We start from the raw sequence: 19,687 nt of genomic DNA on the forward strand, positions 1-19,687 counted from the left end.
CGAACATCATAGGACAGGACGTCAGAAATACTCCATCCTTCAGTATCAGTGACCACGCTCTAGTAGTGGTTCAAGAGTTCACCTACCTAGGCTCAACTATCACCAGTAACCTGTCTCTCGATGCAGAAATCAACAAGCGCATGGGAAAGGCTTCCACTGCTATGTCCAGACTGGCCAAGAGAGTGTGGGAAAATGGTGCACTGACACGGAACACAAAAGTCTGAGTGTATCAAGCCTGTGTCCTCAGTACCTTGCTGTACGGCAGCGAGGCCTGGATAACGTATGTTTGCCAAGAGCGACGTCTCAATTCGTTCCATCTTCGCTGCTTCCGGAGAATCCTTGGCATCAGGTGGCAGGACCGTATCTCCAACACCGAAGTCCTCGAGGCGGCCAACGTCCCCAGCATATACACCCTACTGAGCCAGCGGCGCTCGAGATGGCTTGGCCATGTGAGCCGCATGGAAGATGGCAGGATCCCCAAGGACACATTGTACAGCGAGCTCGCCACTGGTATCAGACGCACCGGTTGTCCATGTCTCCACTTTAAAGACGTCTGCAAACGTGACATGAAGTCCTGTGACATTGACCACAAGTTGTGGGAGTCAGTTACCAGTGATCACCAGAGCTGGCGGGCAGCCATAAAGGCGGGGCTAAAGTGTGGCGAGTCGAAGAGACTTGGCAGTTGGCAGGAAAAAAGGCAGAAGTGCAAGGGGAGAGCCAATTGTGTAACAGCCCTGACAACCAATTTTATCTGCAGCACCTGTGGAAGAGTCTGTCACTCTAGAATTGGCCTTTATAGCCACTCCAGGCACTGCTTCACAAACCACTGACCACCTCCAAACGCTTACCCATTGTCTCTCGAGACAAGAAGGCCAAAGAAGATATACTGAGCGGTTATAACTATGGAGACAAAATCAATAGTCACATGGACAAATGCGAGTTAGTTAAGGAAAGACAGCATGGGTTTCCTAAGGAAAAATTATGTTTACTAACTTGCTGGAGTTTTTCGAGGAGGTAACCGAGAGGGTTGATGATGGCAATGCTGTTGATGTGGTGTACATGGACTTTCAACAGGCATTTGATATTGTACTATACAACAAACTTGTGTGCAAACTTGTAGCTCGTGGAATAAAAGGGACAGCAACAGCATGGATATGAAATTGGCTGAGTGACAGGAAACAAAGAGTAGTGGTTAATAAATGTTTTTCGGGCTGGAGGAAGGTTTGTAGTGGAGTTTCCCAGGGATCGGTGTTGGGTCCCTTGCCTTTCCTGATATATATTGATGACCTAGAACTTTGTGTACAGGGCACAATTTCAAAGTTTGCAGATGATATGAAACTTGTAAGCTTTTTGAACTGTGAGGAGGATAGTGTCGAACTTCAAAAGGACATAGCCAAGTTGTTGGAATGGGCAGACAGGTGGCAGATTAAGTTCAATGCAGAGAAATGTGAGGTGATTCATTTTGGTAGGAAGAACATGGAGAGACAATATAAAATAAAGGGAACAATTCTAAAAGGGGTGCAGGAGCAGAGGGACCTGGGTGTATATTTGCATAAGTCGTTGAAGGTGGCAGGACAGGTTGAGAGAGCAGTTAATAAAACATACAGTATCCTGGGCTTTATTAATAGGGGCATAGAGTACAAGAGCAAGGAAGTTATGTTCAAATTGTATAAGACACTAATTCAGCCTCAGCTGGAGTATTGTGTTCAATTCTGGGCGCCGCACGTGAGGAAAGACATGGAGAGAGTACAGAAGAGATTCACAAGAATGGTTCCAGGGATGAGGAATTTCAGTTATGAAGATTAGATTGGAGAAGTTAGGACTGTTTTCCTTGGAGAAGAGAAGGCTGAGAGGTGATTTGATAGAGGTATTCAAAATCATGAGGGTTCTGGACAGAGTAGATAGACACTGTTCTTACTAGTGAAAGGATTGAGAACAAGAGGGCACAGATTTTAAGTATTTGGTGAGAGAAGCAAACGTGACATGAGGAAAATGTTTTTCACACAGCGAGTGGTTAAGATTTGGAATGTGCTGCCTGAGAACTTGGTGGAGGCAGGTTCAATTGAAGCATTCAAAAGGGGAATTAGACAGTTATATGAAAAGGAAGAATGTGCAGGGTTATGGGGAGAAAGCAGGGGAATGGGACTGAGGGAGTTGCTCTTTCAGAGAGCTGATGCAAACATGATAGGTCAAATGGCCTCTTTCTGCACTGTAACAGTTCTGTGATAGACGTAGGGAAGATACTGCCACGTGTGAGAAGTCTAAAATTAAGGGCCGTAAATACAAGTTCATCACTAATTAATCCAAAAAAGATTTCAGGCGAAACTTCTTTACCCAAGAGCGGTAAGAAGTGGGACTTGCAGTAATTGGAGATAAACTGCATGGTTGCTTTTAAGGGGACTCTAGATACGTACATGAGGGAGAAAGAAATAGAATGATGTGTTGATAGGGTTAGATGAAGTAAAAAAAAAAATGATGAATTAGGGAGAGAAGACTTGTGTGGAGCATAAACAACACACACCAGTTGGGCCAAATGGCCCATTTCTGTCTAATTCTATGGTTTTCCTTTTGTTGTATTGATGTTCAGAGTAACTATAACCATTACTTCTGTAGCAACAAAATATATTGTGTAATGTATATATGTTTAAAATGGTTGAACTGGCTATGTGGTAGAATGTAAAATATTTTTAGAAAGCAAAAGTTTATTATAAAATGGTGAGCAGTTGGTGGTGAATTGAAGCTTTAAGAAAGGTCTCCCAAAATTCATTTGATTAGGGGATATGAACTTGGAGCTCTTGTAAATTTCACTGTTACAAAAAATAGCCAACTAAGTTCCAACTTCCAGACAATGTTAATTTTATAAGATCTTTAATCCTGTAAACACATGAGCTGGATAGAGAGCAAGTACATTCAAAATGACCAGCATTCTAGTTATTTTTGTCCATTCCATTTCTTTTTTTAGTAATTTGTCTTTGATTAGTGCCAACATTCCTCCTCCTTCCATTGCTATTAATCTAGAAGAATTTAAGGGGCAATGCCAGTTAAAATGTGCTGAGTGCATCTACAGTCATTGAAGAGTATATCCAAGTAAAATAGTTAGATTTATAAATGTTCCTTTAGTAAGTGTGTATACATATTGCTTGAGCATATATATTTGAAACAGTTCCTTATACAAGATCAGATATCAATTGTTTAGTTGTCCAACTGGTTTATAGTCTCAGCTATGGCTCAGTTGGTAGCACTCTTTCCTCTGAGCCAGAAGGTTGTGGGTTCAAATCCCACTCCTGTGAACTGAGTGCAAAACCTTAGGCCCTGTCTGCTCTCCCAGGTGGATGTAAAAGATCCCATGACATTTTTTCATGGAACAGCAGGGGACAAATCTCCAGTGTCTTCGCCAATATTTATCCCTTAATCAACAAGTCCCTCAGCGAAAACAGATCATCTTGTCCTAATGAAATTGCAATTCACATCATCTGATGAAAAGGTCACGGACCTGAAACGTTAACTCTGCTTCTCTCTCCACAGATGCTGCCTGACCTGCTGAGTATTTCCAGCACTTTGTTTTTATTTCCGATTTCCAGCATCTGCAGTATTTTGCTTTTATCTTCAAGAAGAAAATTAGGTATTCAGTGGATTGAATATAAGAACATGAGAGGACCGGGCAAAAGATTAATCAAAAGTGGGAAGGGGAGACTTTTTACTTTGTAATAAGACAGCAATCAGTAAATAGGCAAGAACCATAAAAAATGAAACCAGGCTCCGCTCCGATGAGGATGAGATGGTAAACATTCCGAAGTGAATATTGAGAGGAAATAATCTAAGGTAAGACACATGAGCAATATTCCCTCAAATATGCCAGATTAATGGCTTATATATATATCTCGGATCAAAGGCCTAAATGGGTTCTGGAGAGATTTGTGACGACAATTGAGGGAGGCAATGGGCAGTGGCCTATTTCCAATCCACTCCCCCAGTGTGGTGCCCATATCTAAAAAGGGCAACAAATCATATGCTGGTACCTGTCGACCCTATTGGTCTTGCTTCAGTCCCATGTAAGATAATCGAATCCTCGAGGTTTACAGCATAGAAGTAGGCTATTCAGCCCCATTGTGTCTATATTGGTTCTTATGGCAATCTAAACCTAGTTCCACTGCCCTGCTCTCCCCATAGCCACACATCTTGCTTTGCTTCAAGAATTTTCCCAATTTTCCCATTTAAAGGATGTAATGATCTTTGCCTGAACCAGCAACTACAGTGAAGCATTCCATGTTCCTACAATTTGCTGCGTTGAAAAAAAAAATTCTCCAAACCCCCCTCCTCTCTATCTTCGTGACAACGTTTAAATTGATCCCTTGTCATTGTTCCCCCATCACCCACTGTACCAAAGAAACTATTTCCTTTTTTTATTCTTTCATGGGATGTGGGCATCGCTGGCAAGGCCAGCATTTGTTGCCCTTCCCGAATTGCCCTTGAGAAGGTTGTGGTGAACTGTCTTCTTGACCCGCTGCTGTCCATCTGGTGTGGGTACACCCACAGTGCTGTTCAGAAGGGAATTCTAGGATTTTGATCCACCAACAGTGAAGGAACGGCGATGTAGTTCCAAGTCAGGATGGTGTGTATCTTGGAGGGGAACTTGCAGGTGGTAGTGTTCCCATGCATTTGCTGTTCTTGTCCTTCTAGGTGGTAGAGTTCGCAGGTTTGGAAGGTGCTGTCGAAGGAGGCATGGTGCGTTGCTGCAGTGCATCTTGTAGATGGTACACACTACTACCACTGTGCATCGGTGGTGGAGGGAGTGAATATTTAAGGTGGTGGATGGGGTTGCAATCAAGCAAGCTGCTTTGTCCTGGATGGTGTCGAGCTTTCTGAGTGTTGTTGGAGCTGCACTCATCCGGGAAGGTGGAGAGTTTTCCATTCTGACTTGTGCCTTGTAGATGGTGGACAGGCTTTGGGGAGTCAGGAGGCGAGTTACTCACCACAGAATTCCCAGTCTCTGACCTGCTCTTGTAGCCACAGTATTTATGTGGCTGGTCCCGTTCAGTTTCTGATAAATGGTGACCCCCAGGATGTTAGTGGGGACTTCAGTGATGGTAATGCTGTTGAATGTCAAAGGGAGATGGTTAGATTCTCTCTCTTGTTGGAGATCCCTGACACTTAAGTGGCAAGTAACATTCATGCCACACATCAGCCAAAGCCTGAATGTTGTCCAGGTCTTGCTGCATATGGACATGGACTGCTTCAGTATCTGAGGAGTTGCAAATGCCACTGAACATTGTACAATCATCAGCGAACATCCCCACTTCTGACCTTATGATGGAGGGAAGGTCATTGATGAAGTAGTTGAAGATGGTTTTGCCTAGCACACTACCCTGAGGATGTCCTGGAGCTGAGATGATTGGCCTCCAACAACCATAACCATCTTCCTTTGTGCTTGGTATGACTCCAACCAGTGGAGTTTTCCCTTTGGTTCCCATTGACTTCAATTTGGCTAGGGCCCCTGGATGCCAAACTTGGTCAAATGCTGCCTTGATATCCAGGGCAATCGTTCTCCTCACCTCTTCAGTTCAGCTCTTTCGTCCATGCTTGGACCTTTTTTTATTTGCGTATAAATTTGAAGATTCTCTGTGCAATAATTTCTTAATTAACAGCACTCAGCATGGATTTAGAATAATCAAGCAGATTTTCCCAATTTCCTTGGCTTCTTTAAGGAAGTGGTCTGTGATGAGCCCTACGATGTGACTTCCCGAAGTCATTTGACAAAGTTTCTCATGAAAAGCTATTTGCTAAATTCAAAGCTGTAGAGATTCAGATTAAATCTTGGGTATCAATGAAATAAATTGGCTGTATGGTAGAAATGATCAGATACCTGTTAGAGTTGTATTAGAATATGGGGGGGGGGGGAGAAATGAGGAAGTCCTGAGAGGGGTGCCCCAAGCTTCTGTGATTACATGACTCGTAGAACCATAGAAAAACTGCAGCACAGCAGGAGGCCATTCAGCCCATCATGTCCGTGCTGGCCAAAAGAAAAACAACTAGCCGCCCGATCAAATTCTGCCTTCCAGCACCTGGTCCATAGCCTCACAGGTTACAGCACTTCAGGTGCAGGTCCAGGTATCTTTTAAAAGAATTGAGGGTTTCTGCCTCCACCACCATTCCTGGCAGTGAATTCCAGACACCCACCACCCTCTGAGTGAAAAAGGTTTTCCTCATGTCCCCTCTAATCCTTCTACCAATCACCTTAAATCTGTGCCCCCGATAATTGACCGCTCTGCTAGGGGAAACCAGTCCTTCCTGTCTACTCTATCTTGGACCCTCATAATTTTGTACACCTCTATTAAGTCACCCCTCAGCCTCCTCTGTTCTAAGGAATACAACCCTAGCCTATCAAATCTTTCCTCATAGCTGCAACGTACAGTGCAACAATGATTTGGACTTACAAAGCCTTAGGGTAAAGTGGAAAAATTAAATTGCAAATGTAAGCCAATGGATCACAAGCTGAAACTAGTAAAAGGCAAATTTAGGCAAGTTTCCTTCAGAGTTCAATCAAAAATTGCGCTGGTCCCCTGCATAGAAATAAATCCCTAGTCATTTAGGATGCTGCAGTAGGAGGATTTTTGGGTCATTTAAAGAATGACTTGCATTTATATATAATCTTTCTAATCTCGGGACATCCCAAAGCAATTTACAACCAACAACTACTTTTTGAAGTGTAGTTACTGTATTGTAGGAGACATAGCTAATTTGAATACAGCAAGATTCCACAAACAGCAATGTGCTAATGGCCAGATAATCTCTCTTTGTGATGATGGTTGAGGGCTGAAGGTTGGCCAGGTCACTGGGGAAGAACTCTCCTGGTCATATTCAATATGCCCACCTGAGAGGGCCTTGGTTTAACATCTCATCTAAAAGATGACACTTCCGACAGCACAGTGCTCCCCCAGTACTGCATTGGAGTGTCGGCCTCGATCTTGTGTTCAAGCCCTTTGAATGGGATTTCAACCTTCTGACTGGAAGGTGAGTGCTCCTAACTGAGCCATGACTTGATGCCCTTCAGGGTGGGTAAACTAAAATGGGTTGAAATGGCTTTGCTGATCCATTAATTGTCATGCAAACCAACAATTTTACAAGCCTATGAACATCCATTGTTGATTCTTGTTTGCTGTAGACTGCTCTGTTGCCTCTGGATGAGCAGAGCACGTGAAAGGAATCCAAGTCTGATCACTGTCGTACCTTATGGAGGGCTAGGATTGAGGAAACCAAAGGATCATTCTTGCTTTATATTGGTTCAACATGCATGCCCACACCACAGCCAATATGGATTTTCATTCAGATTTATTTTCTCCTGCTTTTTAAATACTTTATTTAACTGCAGTCAGCTGCCCTTATATTGGTGTTGGTGGGGTATTTAAACCATCTGCTTCGGAAGATCAGCACAGAGCCAGCAGCAAGCTGCTAAATTTGGATGCCGGGAAGACGCAGTTTTAGAAAGTGCAGTGGCCTGATTTACTGAAGCCAGCAGGTTTATATTAGGGTTAGCATTAGCTGTACGAGGCTTGTGCTTTGGGAACTGGTGGTGTAAGCATTCTACTGACACCAGGGTAAAGGGGCTTAATATATAACATGCAATCACACCTACCCTGGGCATAACCTGCTGTGCATCAGCTAATTTAAAAGCACCTGGCCATATGAGTTTAATACTCCCCAAACTACTTTTGTTGCCTTTCCTAGAACTTTTCCAGTTATTTTGTTTTATTTATTTTTCACCCTAATGGGTCATTTTGTTTTTAAAGTTCTGCGTGTATGCTTTGTTTTCTCAATCTTCATCAAATCCAGCTGGATTAAATATATTTGGGTTACTATACAGAGAAATGATTTTATGGAAATGGTTCTAGCGTGTCCTATTACATTTCCAGTAAAAATGGCTTAAATATTGCTCAATCTCCTTGATCCCTTGGAAAAAGTGTACTATGGTAAGCTTGGAATAGTCATTAAAAATGAAAAAGTATAATTTATTTTACCCATTGTGTTTTCTAAATAAGTACATTTCTCTACATAGTCCGGTGAAGATCCTCAAAGCTATTCTGGGTAAGAGCATTTTATCCAAACATCTTTACATTCATAAACAGATCGCCACAGTCTTGTCATAACACTGGGGATGGAAGGGAGAGTAAGGGTTGCAGGGGGCGGGGGAGAGAATCAGAAGAAGTAGGAGAACACAATAGAAAGACCCCAGGAGAAATAATTATGGACCACCAGTTCTAAAACAAGGATATGATCTTCAGGATAAAATGCTTATGAATTGGAGCTGCAGTTATCTCTGCAAACAAGCTTGAATTTTATGTTGGGCGGGAGGCACCGCCCACCGGCTGAAAAGTTGGGGGTGAGCCCGCCTCCGCTGGGCCTGGGGAGCCACGCCGGGATTTTTTTCTCCCCCGGCCCTTAATTGGCCTTGGGCAGGACTTCCACCTCCTTGAGGCAGCAAGTCCTGCCTAGTGGAACTGCAGGCCAGCAGCTCTTAGTCCCAGCAGCACCATTGGGAGCGGTGGCCACTGCTGGGACTGCACCTAGCGTCAGCAGGATCATGGACATTGGCCCCGGAACCAAGGTAACTATCTCCGGCGCGGCCCCAAGAAATCGGCCAGGACCTGGCAGGCAAGGGGGGATCAGTTGGCGGTGAGGGAGTGTTGTGCTGTGGGGGTATCCTCCATGGGGCACAGTGTGCCCGATTCATGCGGGCACCCCCAGCCCGCAAGAAGGCTTTTGCTCCTGACTGCCACTGGTAAAATACCAGCAGTGGTGGGAGGAGGCCCTAAAGTGGCAGTTAATTGGCCACCTAAGGACCTTGTTTGGCCTGGGGTGGGCAGGCCATTTCCTGCTGCTGCCCCGCGTAAAATTGCAGCGGGAGCGGGAAGACATCGAGAATGGCGCCCCCCCCCCCCCCCCCGCCCCCCACCCCAACCCCCCAAACCATCCCCTGGCACCAGCCTGCTCGTGTGGGGGCTGTAAAATTCTGGCCTATATTTTGTCAGATTACCAACATCTTTTTCTGACATCTGAATGGAGTTACAATTCCAGCTCCTGCATAGTCGGGTAACTGACCACGATGTCCCCTGTAGCGTCTTTAGATAAGTACTTTAGATCTTTCTCCTGTATGGAAAAATCTCTAAAACCTTAGGATTGTTTCCCCTATGTTAAATGGCACTATGTAAAGGCGTGCAGTGGTAAGCTTCATATTGGTTGCCCGGTTGGGTCTGGTCACATTGGCTTGCAGAGTTATCGGGAAGAATCCCAATCCCAAGCTCAGTCAACAAGTAGGGCTGACTAGACTATCACCAACAGTAACTTGTCATATTGCAGGTTTGCCCAACAGAAGTATAAAATTACCAAGAAAACTCTTGTTCCAATGTTTCAATGTCAAATATGTCATCTTGGAGCAAAATGAGACCCTGGTTAATCCTGTGTAAATGTAAAAGTTGAAACTTATAAACAGATATATTTCCCCTCTCCCATCCTCCAACCCCCAAAGGCCCACCACAAATTACAAGCAGGAAGGTAACAGATGTACCAAATATTACTCTGTGATGTCATTATTTCAACAATAGGGAATGGCCTACTGTCCCAAAATTTGCTCGACAGCTGGGAATACTCACTTTGTAAACCTTCACTTGCACTGGAATGAAGCCAGTTATTTTTTTATTATTTACTGGGAAATAAAAGATTGCTACTTTTTGACTTTTTTGTTTGAACTTTTTTTTCCCATTTCCAAGTTCTCTGGGTAAATTATTGAGAGTTGAAATTGTTCTAGGCCAACAGGTTCATAACCTATCAGCAGCTGATTTTTCTTTCAGCGCGTCCATTTTGATTTTCTGTTTGACTTGAAAAATATTGCTAAGATTTTTAATTTCAAACTAGGAAACGAGCCTCCCAAAGAGTTTTGCCTATTGTTCTGTGAACTTCAGTGGAAAGATCTGGCACAGTGTAGAAATTTGTTGGTTTGCGCTGATGGCGTTGATGCCCCCGGCATCAATTCTGTATGGTTTGTGCTGAAGGATAAGTGAGTTGTGCACAAATGAAGGTGCTATGTTACTACTTTTGATATGAATGCCAAATGGAGTTGATCCAGGTTCAAACGAGAAAGAAATGCTAAACTGTGCCTTTAATTCTTTACATGTTACTTTACATCTTCAGCCTTTTCAATGATTACAGTTCACTTTACCACTGTCCAGACACCGTGCTTATAAATCTGGAAGGGAATGTTAGTACTCTGAACTGTCCTGCACACTGCAGTTTTCTAATGTTAAATGGGCAAGCACAATTCCAGCAGATTTAGTAGTTATTGAATGGTATGGTAGTTATTGAATATCATGGTAGAACTGAATGACTGACTAAAGTGGCTGTGCTGAAACCGCATCCAACAGGAGGGGCAATTTTAACCCAACCCGTCCTCCGGGGAAGCAACAAGATCTGATTATCTCTATTTATACTCCCATTGAGTTCAGTGGAAAGTAAAATCATAGTGTCAGAAATAACTTAATCAGCCCAGTAAAGGGCAATTGAGGGGAAAGATGGAAACTCAATGTAATGAACACGATGATGTTAGCACGTGGTGAACAGTGCTTTCTGTTCAATCTTGCTAACAGCCAGTTGAGGACTGTGACCCCTTAAAAGCATCTTAAAAGCATTTTGCATGCACCGTTTTTTAAAGGGCCGCAACTGCTGTGTAAACAAATGTGACAATTGCCAACTTATACTTAAGCTCCCACAAATAGCGATGGGATGAGGGGTCAGATAATTCTATTGTGATATTGGTTGAGGGTATTCTTTTCTTTTTCTTTTCTTTTGGGCCTCCTTATCTCGAGAGACAATGGATACGCGCCTGGAGGTGGTCAGTGGTTTGTGAAGCAGCGCCTGGAGTGGCTATAAAGGCCAATTCTGGAGTAACAGGCTCTTCCACAGGTGCTGCAGAGAAATTTGTTTGTTGGGGCTGTTGCACAGTTGGCTCTCCCCTTGCGCCTCTGTCTTTTTTCCTGCCAACTACTAAGTCTCTTCGACTCGCCACAATTTAGCCCTGTCTTTATGGCTGCCCGCCAGCTCTGGCGAATGCTGGCAACTGACTCCCACGACTTGTGATCAATGTCACACGATTTCATGTCGCGTTTGCAGACGTCTTTATAACGGAGACATGGACGGCCGGTGGGTCTGATACCAGTGGCGAGCTCGCTGTACAATGTGTCTTTGGGGATCCTGCCATCTTCCATGCGGCTCACATGGCCAAGCCATCTCAAGCGCCGCTGACTCAGTAGTGTGTATAAGCTGGGGATGTTGGCCGCTTCAAGGACTTCTGTGTTGGAGATATAGTCCTGCCACCTGATGCCAAGTATTCTCCGAAGGCAGCGAAGATGGAATGAATTGAGACGTCGCTCTTGGCTGGCATACGTTGTCCAGGCCTCGCTGCCGTAGAGCAAGGTGCTGAGGACACAGGCCTGATACACTCGGACTTTTGTGTTCCGTGTCAGTGCGCCATTTTCCCACACTCTCTTGGCCAGTCTGAACATAGCAGTGGAAGCCTTACCCATGCGCTTGTTGATTTCTGCATCTAGAGACAGGTTACTGGTGATAGTTGAGCCTAGGTAGGTGAACTCTTGAACCACTTCCAGAGCGTGGTCGCCAATATTGATGGATGGAGCATTTCTGACATCCTGCCCCATGATGTTCGTTTTCTTGAGGCTGATGGTTAGGCCAAATTCATTGCAGGCAGACGCAAACCTGTCGATGAGACTCTGCAGGCATTCTTCAGTGTGAGATGTTAAAGCAGCATCGTCAGCAAAGAGGAGTTCTCTGATGAGGACTTTCCGTACTTTGGACTTCGCTCTTAGACGGGCAAGGTTGAACAACCTGCCCCCTGATCTTGTGTGGAGGAAAATTCCTTCTTCAGAGGATTTGAACGCATGTGAAAGCAGCAGGGAGAAGAAAATCCCAAAAAGTGTGGGTGCGAGAACACAGCCCTGTTTCACACCACTCAGGATAGGAAAGGGCTCTGATGAGGAGCCACCATGTTGAATTGTGCCTTTCATATTGTCATGGAATGAGGTGATGATACTTAGTAGCTTTGGTGGACATCCGATCTTTTCTAGTAGTCTGAAGAGACCACGTCTGCTGACGAGGTCAAAGGCTTTGGTGAGATCAATGAAAGCAATGTAGAGGGGCATCTGCTGTTCACGGCATTTCTCCTGTATCTGACGAAGGGAGAACAGCATGTCAATAGTCGATCTCTCTGCACGAAAGCCACACTGTGCCTCAGGGTAGACGCGCTCGGCCAGCTTCTGGAGCCTGTTCAGAGCGACTCGAGCAAAGACTTTCCCCACTATGCTGAGCAGGGAGATTCCACGGTAGTTGTTGCAGTCACCGCGGTCACCTTTGTTTTTATAGAGGGTGATGATGTTGGCATCGCGCATGTCCTGGGGTACTGCTCCCTCGTCCCAGCACAGGCATAGCAGTTCATGTAGTGCTGAGAGTATAGCAGGCTTGGCACTCTTGATTATTTCAGGGGTAATGCTGTCCTTCCCAGGGGCTTTTCCGCTGGCTAGGGAATCAATGGCATCACTGAGTTCCGATTTGGTTGGCTGTATGTCCAGCTCATCCATGACTGGTAGAGGCTGGGCTGCATTGAGGGCAGTCTCAGTGACAGCATTCTCCCTGGAGTACAGTTCTAGGTAGTGCTCAACCCAGCGGTCCATCTGTTTGCGTTGGTCAGTGATTATGTCCCCCGATTTAGATTTGAGGGGGGTGATCTTCTTGATGGTTGGCCCAAGCGCTCTCTTCATGCCATCATACATTCCTCTGATGTTTCCGGTGTCTGAGGCCAGCTGAATATGACTGCATAGGTGTTGCCAGTAGTCATTTGCGCAACGCCTAGCTGTTCTTTGTGCAGTACTTCTGGCTGCTTTAAGTGCTGCGGATGTTAAATCGCTGGGGGCTTTCTTGTAGTTCAAAAGTGCAAAGCGCTTAGCGGCTATGACAGGTTCCTGCTCTTCATTATGAGATTGAAACCAGTCTGCATTTCTCTTCGCACTTTTGCCGTAGGTGGTCAAAGCTGACTCATAGATGGCGTCTCTGATGTGGGCCCACTTGGTCTCAGCATCCCCTGTGGGAGTGTTTTGAAGGGCTGTTACAAGTGAATTTAGAAATTTTTGTAACAGCTGTGGGTGAGAAATTCTGCTCGTGTTGATGCGCGGGTGGCCCTTCTGCTTGGAATGATGCAACTTCTTTGGTCTGAGTCTAACCTTGCTGCACACCAGGGAGTGGTCGGTGTCGCAGTCCGCACTGTGGAAGCTGCGTGTGATTTGAACACTGTTTAAGGCGGCTCGCCTTGTGACAATGAGGTCTAGCTGGTGCCAACGACGTGATCTTGGGTGCCTCCATGAAACCTGGTGACAGGGTTTAGTGTGAAAGAACGAGTTGGTGATGCAGAGGTTATGATAGGTACACAACTCAAGCAGTCTCTGCCCGTTCTCATTCATCCTTCCAACGCCATAGCGCCCAAGGCAGGAGGGCCATGAGTCATGGTCGGCCCCAACCCTGGCATTAAAGTCCCCCAGCAGGAATAGGTGTTCGGTGTTGGGGATGCTGCTAATGTTATGGAGTTGTTCATAGAACTGGTCTTTAGCTTCAGGTGCGGAACAGAGTGTTGGAGCATAGATGCTGAGTAGGTGTACTGGACCAGAGGTGGTGAGCAGTCGGATGGACAGTATGCGTTCCGAGCCATTTGAGGGAGGCTCTATCATGCTGAGCAAGGAGTTTCTGATGGCGAAGCCCACTCCATGCTGTCTTGGTTCTTCAGGATCCCTGCCCTGCCAGAAGAAGGTGTAGTCTTGCTCTGCTAGAGAGCCACTCGCGGGGAGGCGAGTCTCCTGAAGTGCTGCAATGTCCACATTGAGTCTACTGAGCTCGTTGTTAATGATGGCGGTCTTCCGAGAATCGTTGATTTGTGTAAGGTCTTCCGACAGGCCAGGACACATAGTTCTGACGTTCCAGCTTGCAAAGCGAAGGGCTGGTACCTTCTTTCCTTTTTTCATGTTGTTTGGTGCGGTGTATCAGTCCACCTTTCGGGCAATGACCCTGAGCTCCAAGCACCCATTGAAGCAGGCAGACTGTGGCGGGACAGAACCTTATTGACCGGGGGCTGCCCGGTTTGAGGCGGGCGGTAGCTGTCCAGTGAGGTGCAATGACCTCTCCCACCGACAAAGGCAACCCGTGGCTCCCAGTTTCTACGCCAATTTATCTGGACTTATAACCCGTAACTGCTGCCTTCCGTGTTGTTTCAGTCGCTGTGAGGCAACTATGGAGTGACCTCTCCATGGCGCATGCCTGGGCAAATTTATGGAGGTTGAGAGTTGCCCAGTCGTCAAAACCCCCCTCTTGGCCTTTCTGGTGGGGTCCAAAGGAGTGCAGGACACGACGTTTGGCACCAGTATGGCTGCAGGAACTGCCGGAAACATGCCAAAGGTGACACATGACCGCCTACGGGGTTCCGCTCCGGATTTTCTGTTAGGGTTTACTCCCTTAGCCTTGGTCTCTCCCGAGACGCCCACAAGGCAGTGGGGTTGTTGGGGCCCCTACACAGGTGTAGGATGGTGCCGGTGGGAGGAGGGGTTGCAAGGGGGAGGGGTAGAGGGAGGGGGTGGGGGGGGGGATGCAGGGGAAGGGGGTGCGGGGTGAAGATGGTGTGAGGGGGGGGCGGGCTGGGACGGGGTTGTGAGGGGGTGAGCTGAGAGGGTGGAGCAGGGAAGGGGACGGGGGTGGGGGGGGCGGAAGGGGGGTAAAGGGGGGGGGGAGGGGGGGTGGAATCTGGTGCAGGTAATAAGCCATTTCCTCAGTGCCCACCATCGACGTCCGGAAAGCTCATCCACGTCCTTCGGGAGGTGAAGCATCATTTGGCAGACTTAGAGGTGATTGAGGGTATAATGTTGACCAAATGCACAAGCTCTACTGTCCAGAAGGACAAGAACAGCAGGCACATGGGAACACCACCACCTGCAATTCAACACAGTCCTGACATGGATCTATATCGTTGTTCCTTCATCGTTGCCAGGTCAAAATCCTGGCACTCCCTCCCCAACAGCACAGTGGGTATACCTTCACTGCACAGACTGCGGTTCAAGAAGGCAGCTCACTACCATCTTCTCTAGGGCAATTAGTGATGGGCAATAAATGCTGACCTTGACAGGGATATGCATGTCCTACGAGTGAATAAAGAAAGGACACAGAAAACGTCCCTGCTCCTCTTTGAATAGCGTCCTGGGATCTTTTAATGTCCACCTGAAATGAAAAAATGGCCCAACTTTAATGTCTCCTTTGAAAGACGACACCTCTGACAGTATATCTTCATCACTCTCCGTGCTGAACTGGAATGTCAGTTCAGATTTGGAGCTCAAGTCCTCGAGTGGGACTTGAACCTACAACCTTCTGACTTGGACAAAAGTCTACAAATTGTTCCAAAAAACTCTCATTTAACTTCGGCATTTTCCAGATACAATAGCTTAGAACAGATTTTATAACTATAGTTTTTTTTTCTCCTCCTCCATAATTCAGGCTCTTTAATCTGCCATGATACTTAAAGCTGTAATTCCAAAAGGACAGAATAGGCAGTGTTGGACAGGTGAAGTCAATAATTTATTTTAACATTCAAATTAATTACTTAGCAACATATTTTGTTCAGTTAAACTCTGCTCATTGTGGTGAGGTTTTTGGTGATTTATTTCCCCCACCCCCACCTCACCTTTTATGGCATTTTAACTGCTGAAAGTTTTTTTTAAATTTGTTTTCCATTGTAACTACTCCAGCTGGTTTTCTCAAGTGACTAAAATATCCTGCAGGAAGTTAGTGATGCTTCATTATACTGACATCCAAGTTCTTGTGGTAATCTGTGTGTCTCATTTAGATACATTTTTGATGCATTCGTTGGTTCCTGCGTTGAAGTTTCCTATGGGAATTGTTAAAGACCTTGTTTAATGCATCGGAAAACATTTTGATACTTGAGTTGAAATTTTATTATTTTGTGAACTGCTCTAAACTCTATTGTTGTGACCAGTATGACTACAGCCACTCTCTCAAAAGGTCATGTATATGTAAATGTTCTCAGGCAAGAGTTCATTGTGATTTTTTTTCTTTTGGAGATGCATCTTTGCATAGAACAGTCAGAAGTTCATCCTGTTCTCAGTTTAAAATATCTTCCCACAAAATAAATGAAGACCAAAGGTCATGTAAATCTTCTGATCTTCAAGTGCAAAAGACTAATGACGCCTGACTGCTTGACGTCCTCGAAAGCTTTGCCGGACTCCTGCTCAAAAAGATTTTCATGGTGACGATTCATTTTTATGCATATTAAGGGTCACCTTGGCTTGTTAAAGGGAGCATTTCCTGTTAGAAGTGTTGTGCAAACAACATTCTGCAATCTGATTTGCACACAGATACACGGTCCATGGCACGGCCATGTCATTGCTTTTGTACATCATTCAGGATTCATGCTGCAATTTCTGTTGTGATACAAACATGCCCCTGACCAAATGCAGTTTTCAGAACAGGCTACTTGAGGACATTTACCTGAAGCAAATCTGAGTACATTGTTAACACCCTACTAGCTTTTTAACATTGAATTTTCTCAAATAAATATAGTTATGTGAAAGTTTTTGAGAGTAATCTTTTACTACATAATTTATACTCCAAGTGCCTAAAGTATCTTTTTCATAGAAAAGTAGTTTTTACAATTTTTTTCACCTGCACATTGAGGTTCACCGGTAGCTGTCAATCTGGAAATTTCCCTCACTAATAAAAATTTAAAGATTGACCTCTAACCTTTTGAGATCACTCCCGCAGCAGGTTCTTGTGGAGCTTATTCCCTCCTCTCTCAGTTCAGGAATTGTGAACTTTGAGGAGAGAGATTGTGAGATCAATCTTTGTGCATTGACAGCACACTCCATCATGACCAGACTGAACAATGGTCTTCAAGGACCAGGCCAGCTTGGCAGTTAAAAATTTCCGCCATGTTCCAGACCGAGACTACATGGGAACAAGACTCAATTGAGAATTGCAAGGTTGCTTAAATATCTCCAGTTCATTGCTTCACCACTGGTGGCAGAACCTTCAGCCACCTTGGTCCTCTTCTCTGGAACTTCTTGCCCAAATCTCTGACTCGATCTTTTCAAACCCATCTCATTGAGCAAACTTTCAATTATGACTAATTTTATTCCTTTGCCTTGGTGTCGGTTTTCATCAATTCTATTTGTGAAGGACATTGGGATGTTCTTCATGTTTAAGTTGCATATAAATGTTGCTTTTTTATTCTCTCAATTATTGCAGAGCTAACATCCTTTTGGAATTGGCTTCATTGTACAGATGTCCAGGTTAAAATTTTGCTCAACTGCCAAGTTGTGTTTTCATGTGTCCTTGCACAGCCATAATGTTTAGTACAATACAGCTTATCAAAATAATATGTCGCATTGATGATTCCTCCATTATGCTTTTCGTGCATAGAAGAATGGATACAGAAAGGATGATTGATTTTATCATAATTTATAAATAATATTGTTTTGTGGGGACTCACTGGCCTACTCATGTCCCTATACTCTGATGCTTATGCTTCCACGTCAAATGTTACATCCCCCCCCCGCACGGCCCCCACCCCACTTCTAAACATTTTACAAATGGGTAAGTACAACTAGAAAAAGGTTCTCGCCAAGTCTCACTCCATGTTGAATCATGTTGAGCCATCATACCCCAGGCTGTAGAACTTTAAACCATGTTGGTGTCTCCCTGCGAATGTAGTGTGCTCAGATAGGGAGTAATAGGTGCATACATACCCTTTGTATAAGGCTGCTACATAGAAAAATGTGAGCCTTTAACTTTTGATTCAAATAGTAGAAATGTGTGTTGGTTTATTATCTTGTACAGGAAATGTTACTGAATTACAGACTAATTTTATACCTTCTCCTTCAGCTTCTCTATGAAGAATGGGCTAGTTATGGAATATTTTACAAATACCAGCCACTTGATCTGATTAGGTAAGGAACTTGTGATCAGTTAAATGATGACTGACTGCAAAAATGTGGCTTTGTTTTTGCCAATATACAATATTGGGGAAGATCTCCTCCTCACTACTGGCAAAATCATGAATGTGAGTGTAAACAATTTATAATTTTGTTGCCATGTAAAGGAGAGAGAGTCCTCCAACGAGATGGTTTGTTTATCTAATAAACAACATCAATTGTCTTTTAAAAGCATGAATAAATGATTTTGTGTGTTGTAAAATGTAATCATTTTCATTGCCATCTCTATTTTTAGTAAATGGTTTTTCAACTTTGATAAAGTATTTTGCAAGATTATCACCATTTTCAAAGTATGTTTTTCTCAGCTTCCACCTTCAGCTATATAAGTGTATAGGTTCAGTACCCAGGGTGTGCTCTGAATGAACACCTAAAAGTGGAGGGGAAAGAAACTGAATGTAACCTTTTATAATCTTTTATAAGCTTTATACTTATGAGCAATAATTAATGAATGTCTGGATAAGTATTCAGATCCAAGCATCCCTCTGTTCTCTCTGTATTTAAAAGCTGTGTATCTCCCTTGAGCACTTGCACTGACTCCATATTCACTGATATGGGTAACATTCCCGAGGTAGCATTTATCTCTCCATTTCCTTAGTTTATAATTGTCACTGGTTCTGCACAAATAGCTTCTCTCTGTTACCATTAAATTGCAAGTGTCTGGATCACCCTGCCCACCCCTGTTTTTCCCCAATCAGCTACGAAAAGAGACATGTTATCTGCTGTGGAAGTAAACTGTACTCTGTGTGGCTTACTCAATGCTTTATGAAGTGCTGGAATCAATTTAGTAGGCTTGTACGCTGAAGGTTGAGAGTTCAGATTTAGCGTTTGAATCCAAAGTATGGGAAAGAGAAAATAGCATGCAAGGAGTCACCAGGGTGAGCCTTTGTGGACCACCAGGGAAACTTGTGTTTTCAAACCCAAGCGACTGCAACAGCTTGGAAATTAGATGGATATGTTAACAAAAAATTAAAGGCAAAATGGCCTAACCACATAACCACTAATGATGAAGGTGTGCAAATTTCAGCATAAAACTGTCAATATGGGAAAATGAGTAGGCCATTCAGCCCCTCGAGCCTGTTTCACCATTAAATTAGATCATGGATGATCTGTATCTTAGCTCCATCTACCTGCCTTGGTTCTGTAACCCTTAATACCCTTGTCTAACAAAAACCTATCAATCTCTGTTTTGAAATTTTGAGTTAAGCTAGCCTTGACTAGCTTTTCTGGGGGAGAGTGTTCCAGATTTTCACTGACCTTTCGTGTGACGAGGTGCTTGCAGACATTACTCTTGAATGGCCTATCTTTAATTTTAAGGTTACGCCTCCTTGTCCTGGATTCCTCAACCAGAGAAATTAGTTTCTCTCCCTCGGTTATCAATTCTTTTGATCATTCTAAATCAGTTTGATCACCTCTTAATCTGCTAAATTCAAGCCTAGTCTACTCAAACTGTCCTCATAATTTAACCCTAGTACCATTCTGGCGAATCTGTACTGCACTCCATCTAAGACCAATATATTCTTCCTCAGGCTTGGTACCCAGAACTAAATGCAGTGCTCCAGATGCTGACTAACCTGTAGAGCTCTCTG

The 19,687-nt window shown here is 44.4% G+C and overlaps 1 protein-coding gene across 3 annotated transcripts in view; it reads left to right on the plus strand.

The window, feature by feature from the left end:
- Nucleotides 1–19,687, plus strand: part of ano1a (anoctamin 1, calcium activated chloride channel a) — a 235,581-nt gene that overhangs the window by 127,115 nt on the left and 88,779 nt on the right. For all 3 annotated transcript variants that reach the window (XM_068046540.1, XM_068046542.1, XM_068046543.1), the window contains exon 10: nucleotides 17,992–18,056. In XM_068046540.1, the coding sequence (XP_067902641.1) occupies nucleotides 17,992–18,056 (65 nt within the window). The remainder of the gene's footprint in view (nucleotides 1–17,991; nucleotides 18,057–19,687) is intronic.

The sequence above is a fragment of the Heterodontus francisci genome, chromosome 14, assembly GCF_036365525.1.
Source record: "Heterodontus francisci isolate sHetFra1 chromosome 14, sHetFra1.hap1, whole genome shotgun sequence".
Classification (NCBI taxonomy): domain Eukaryota; kingdom Metazoa; phylum Chordata; class Chondrichthyes; order Heterodontiformes; family Heterodontidae; genus Heterodontus; species Heterodontus francisci.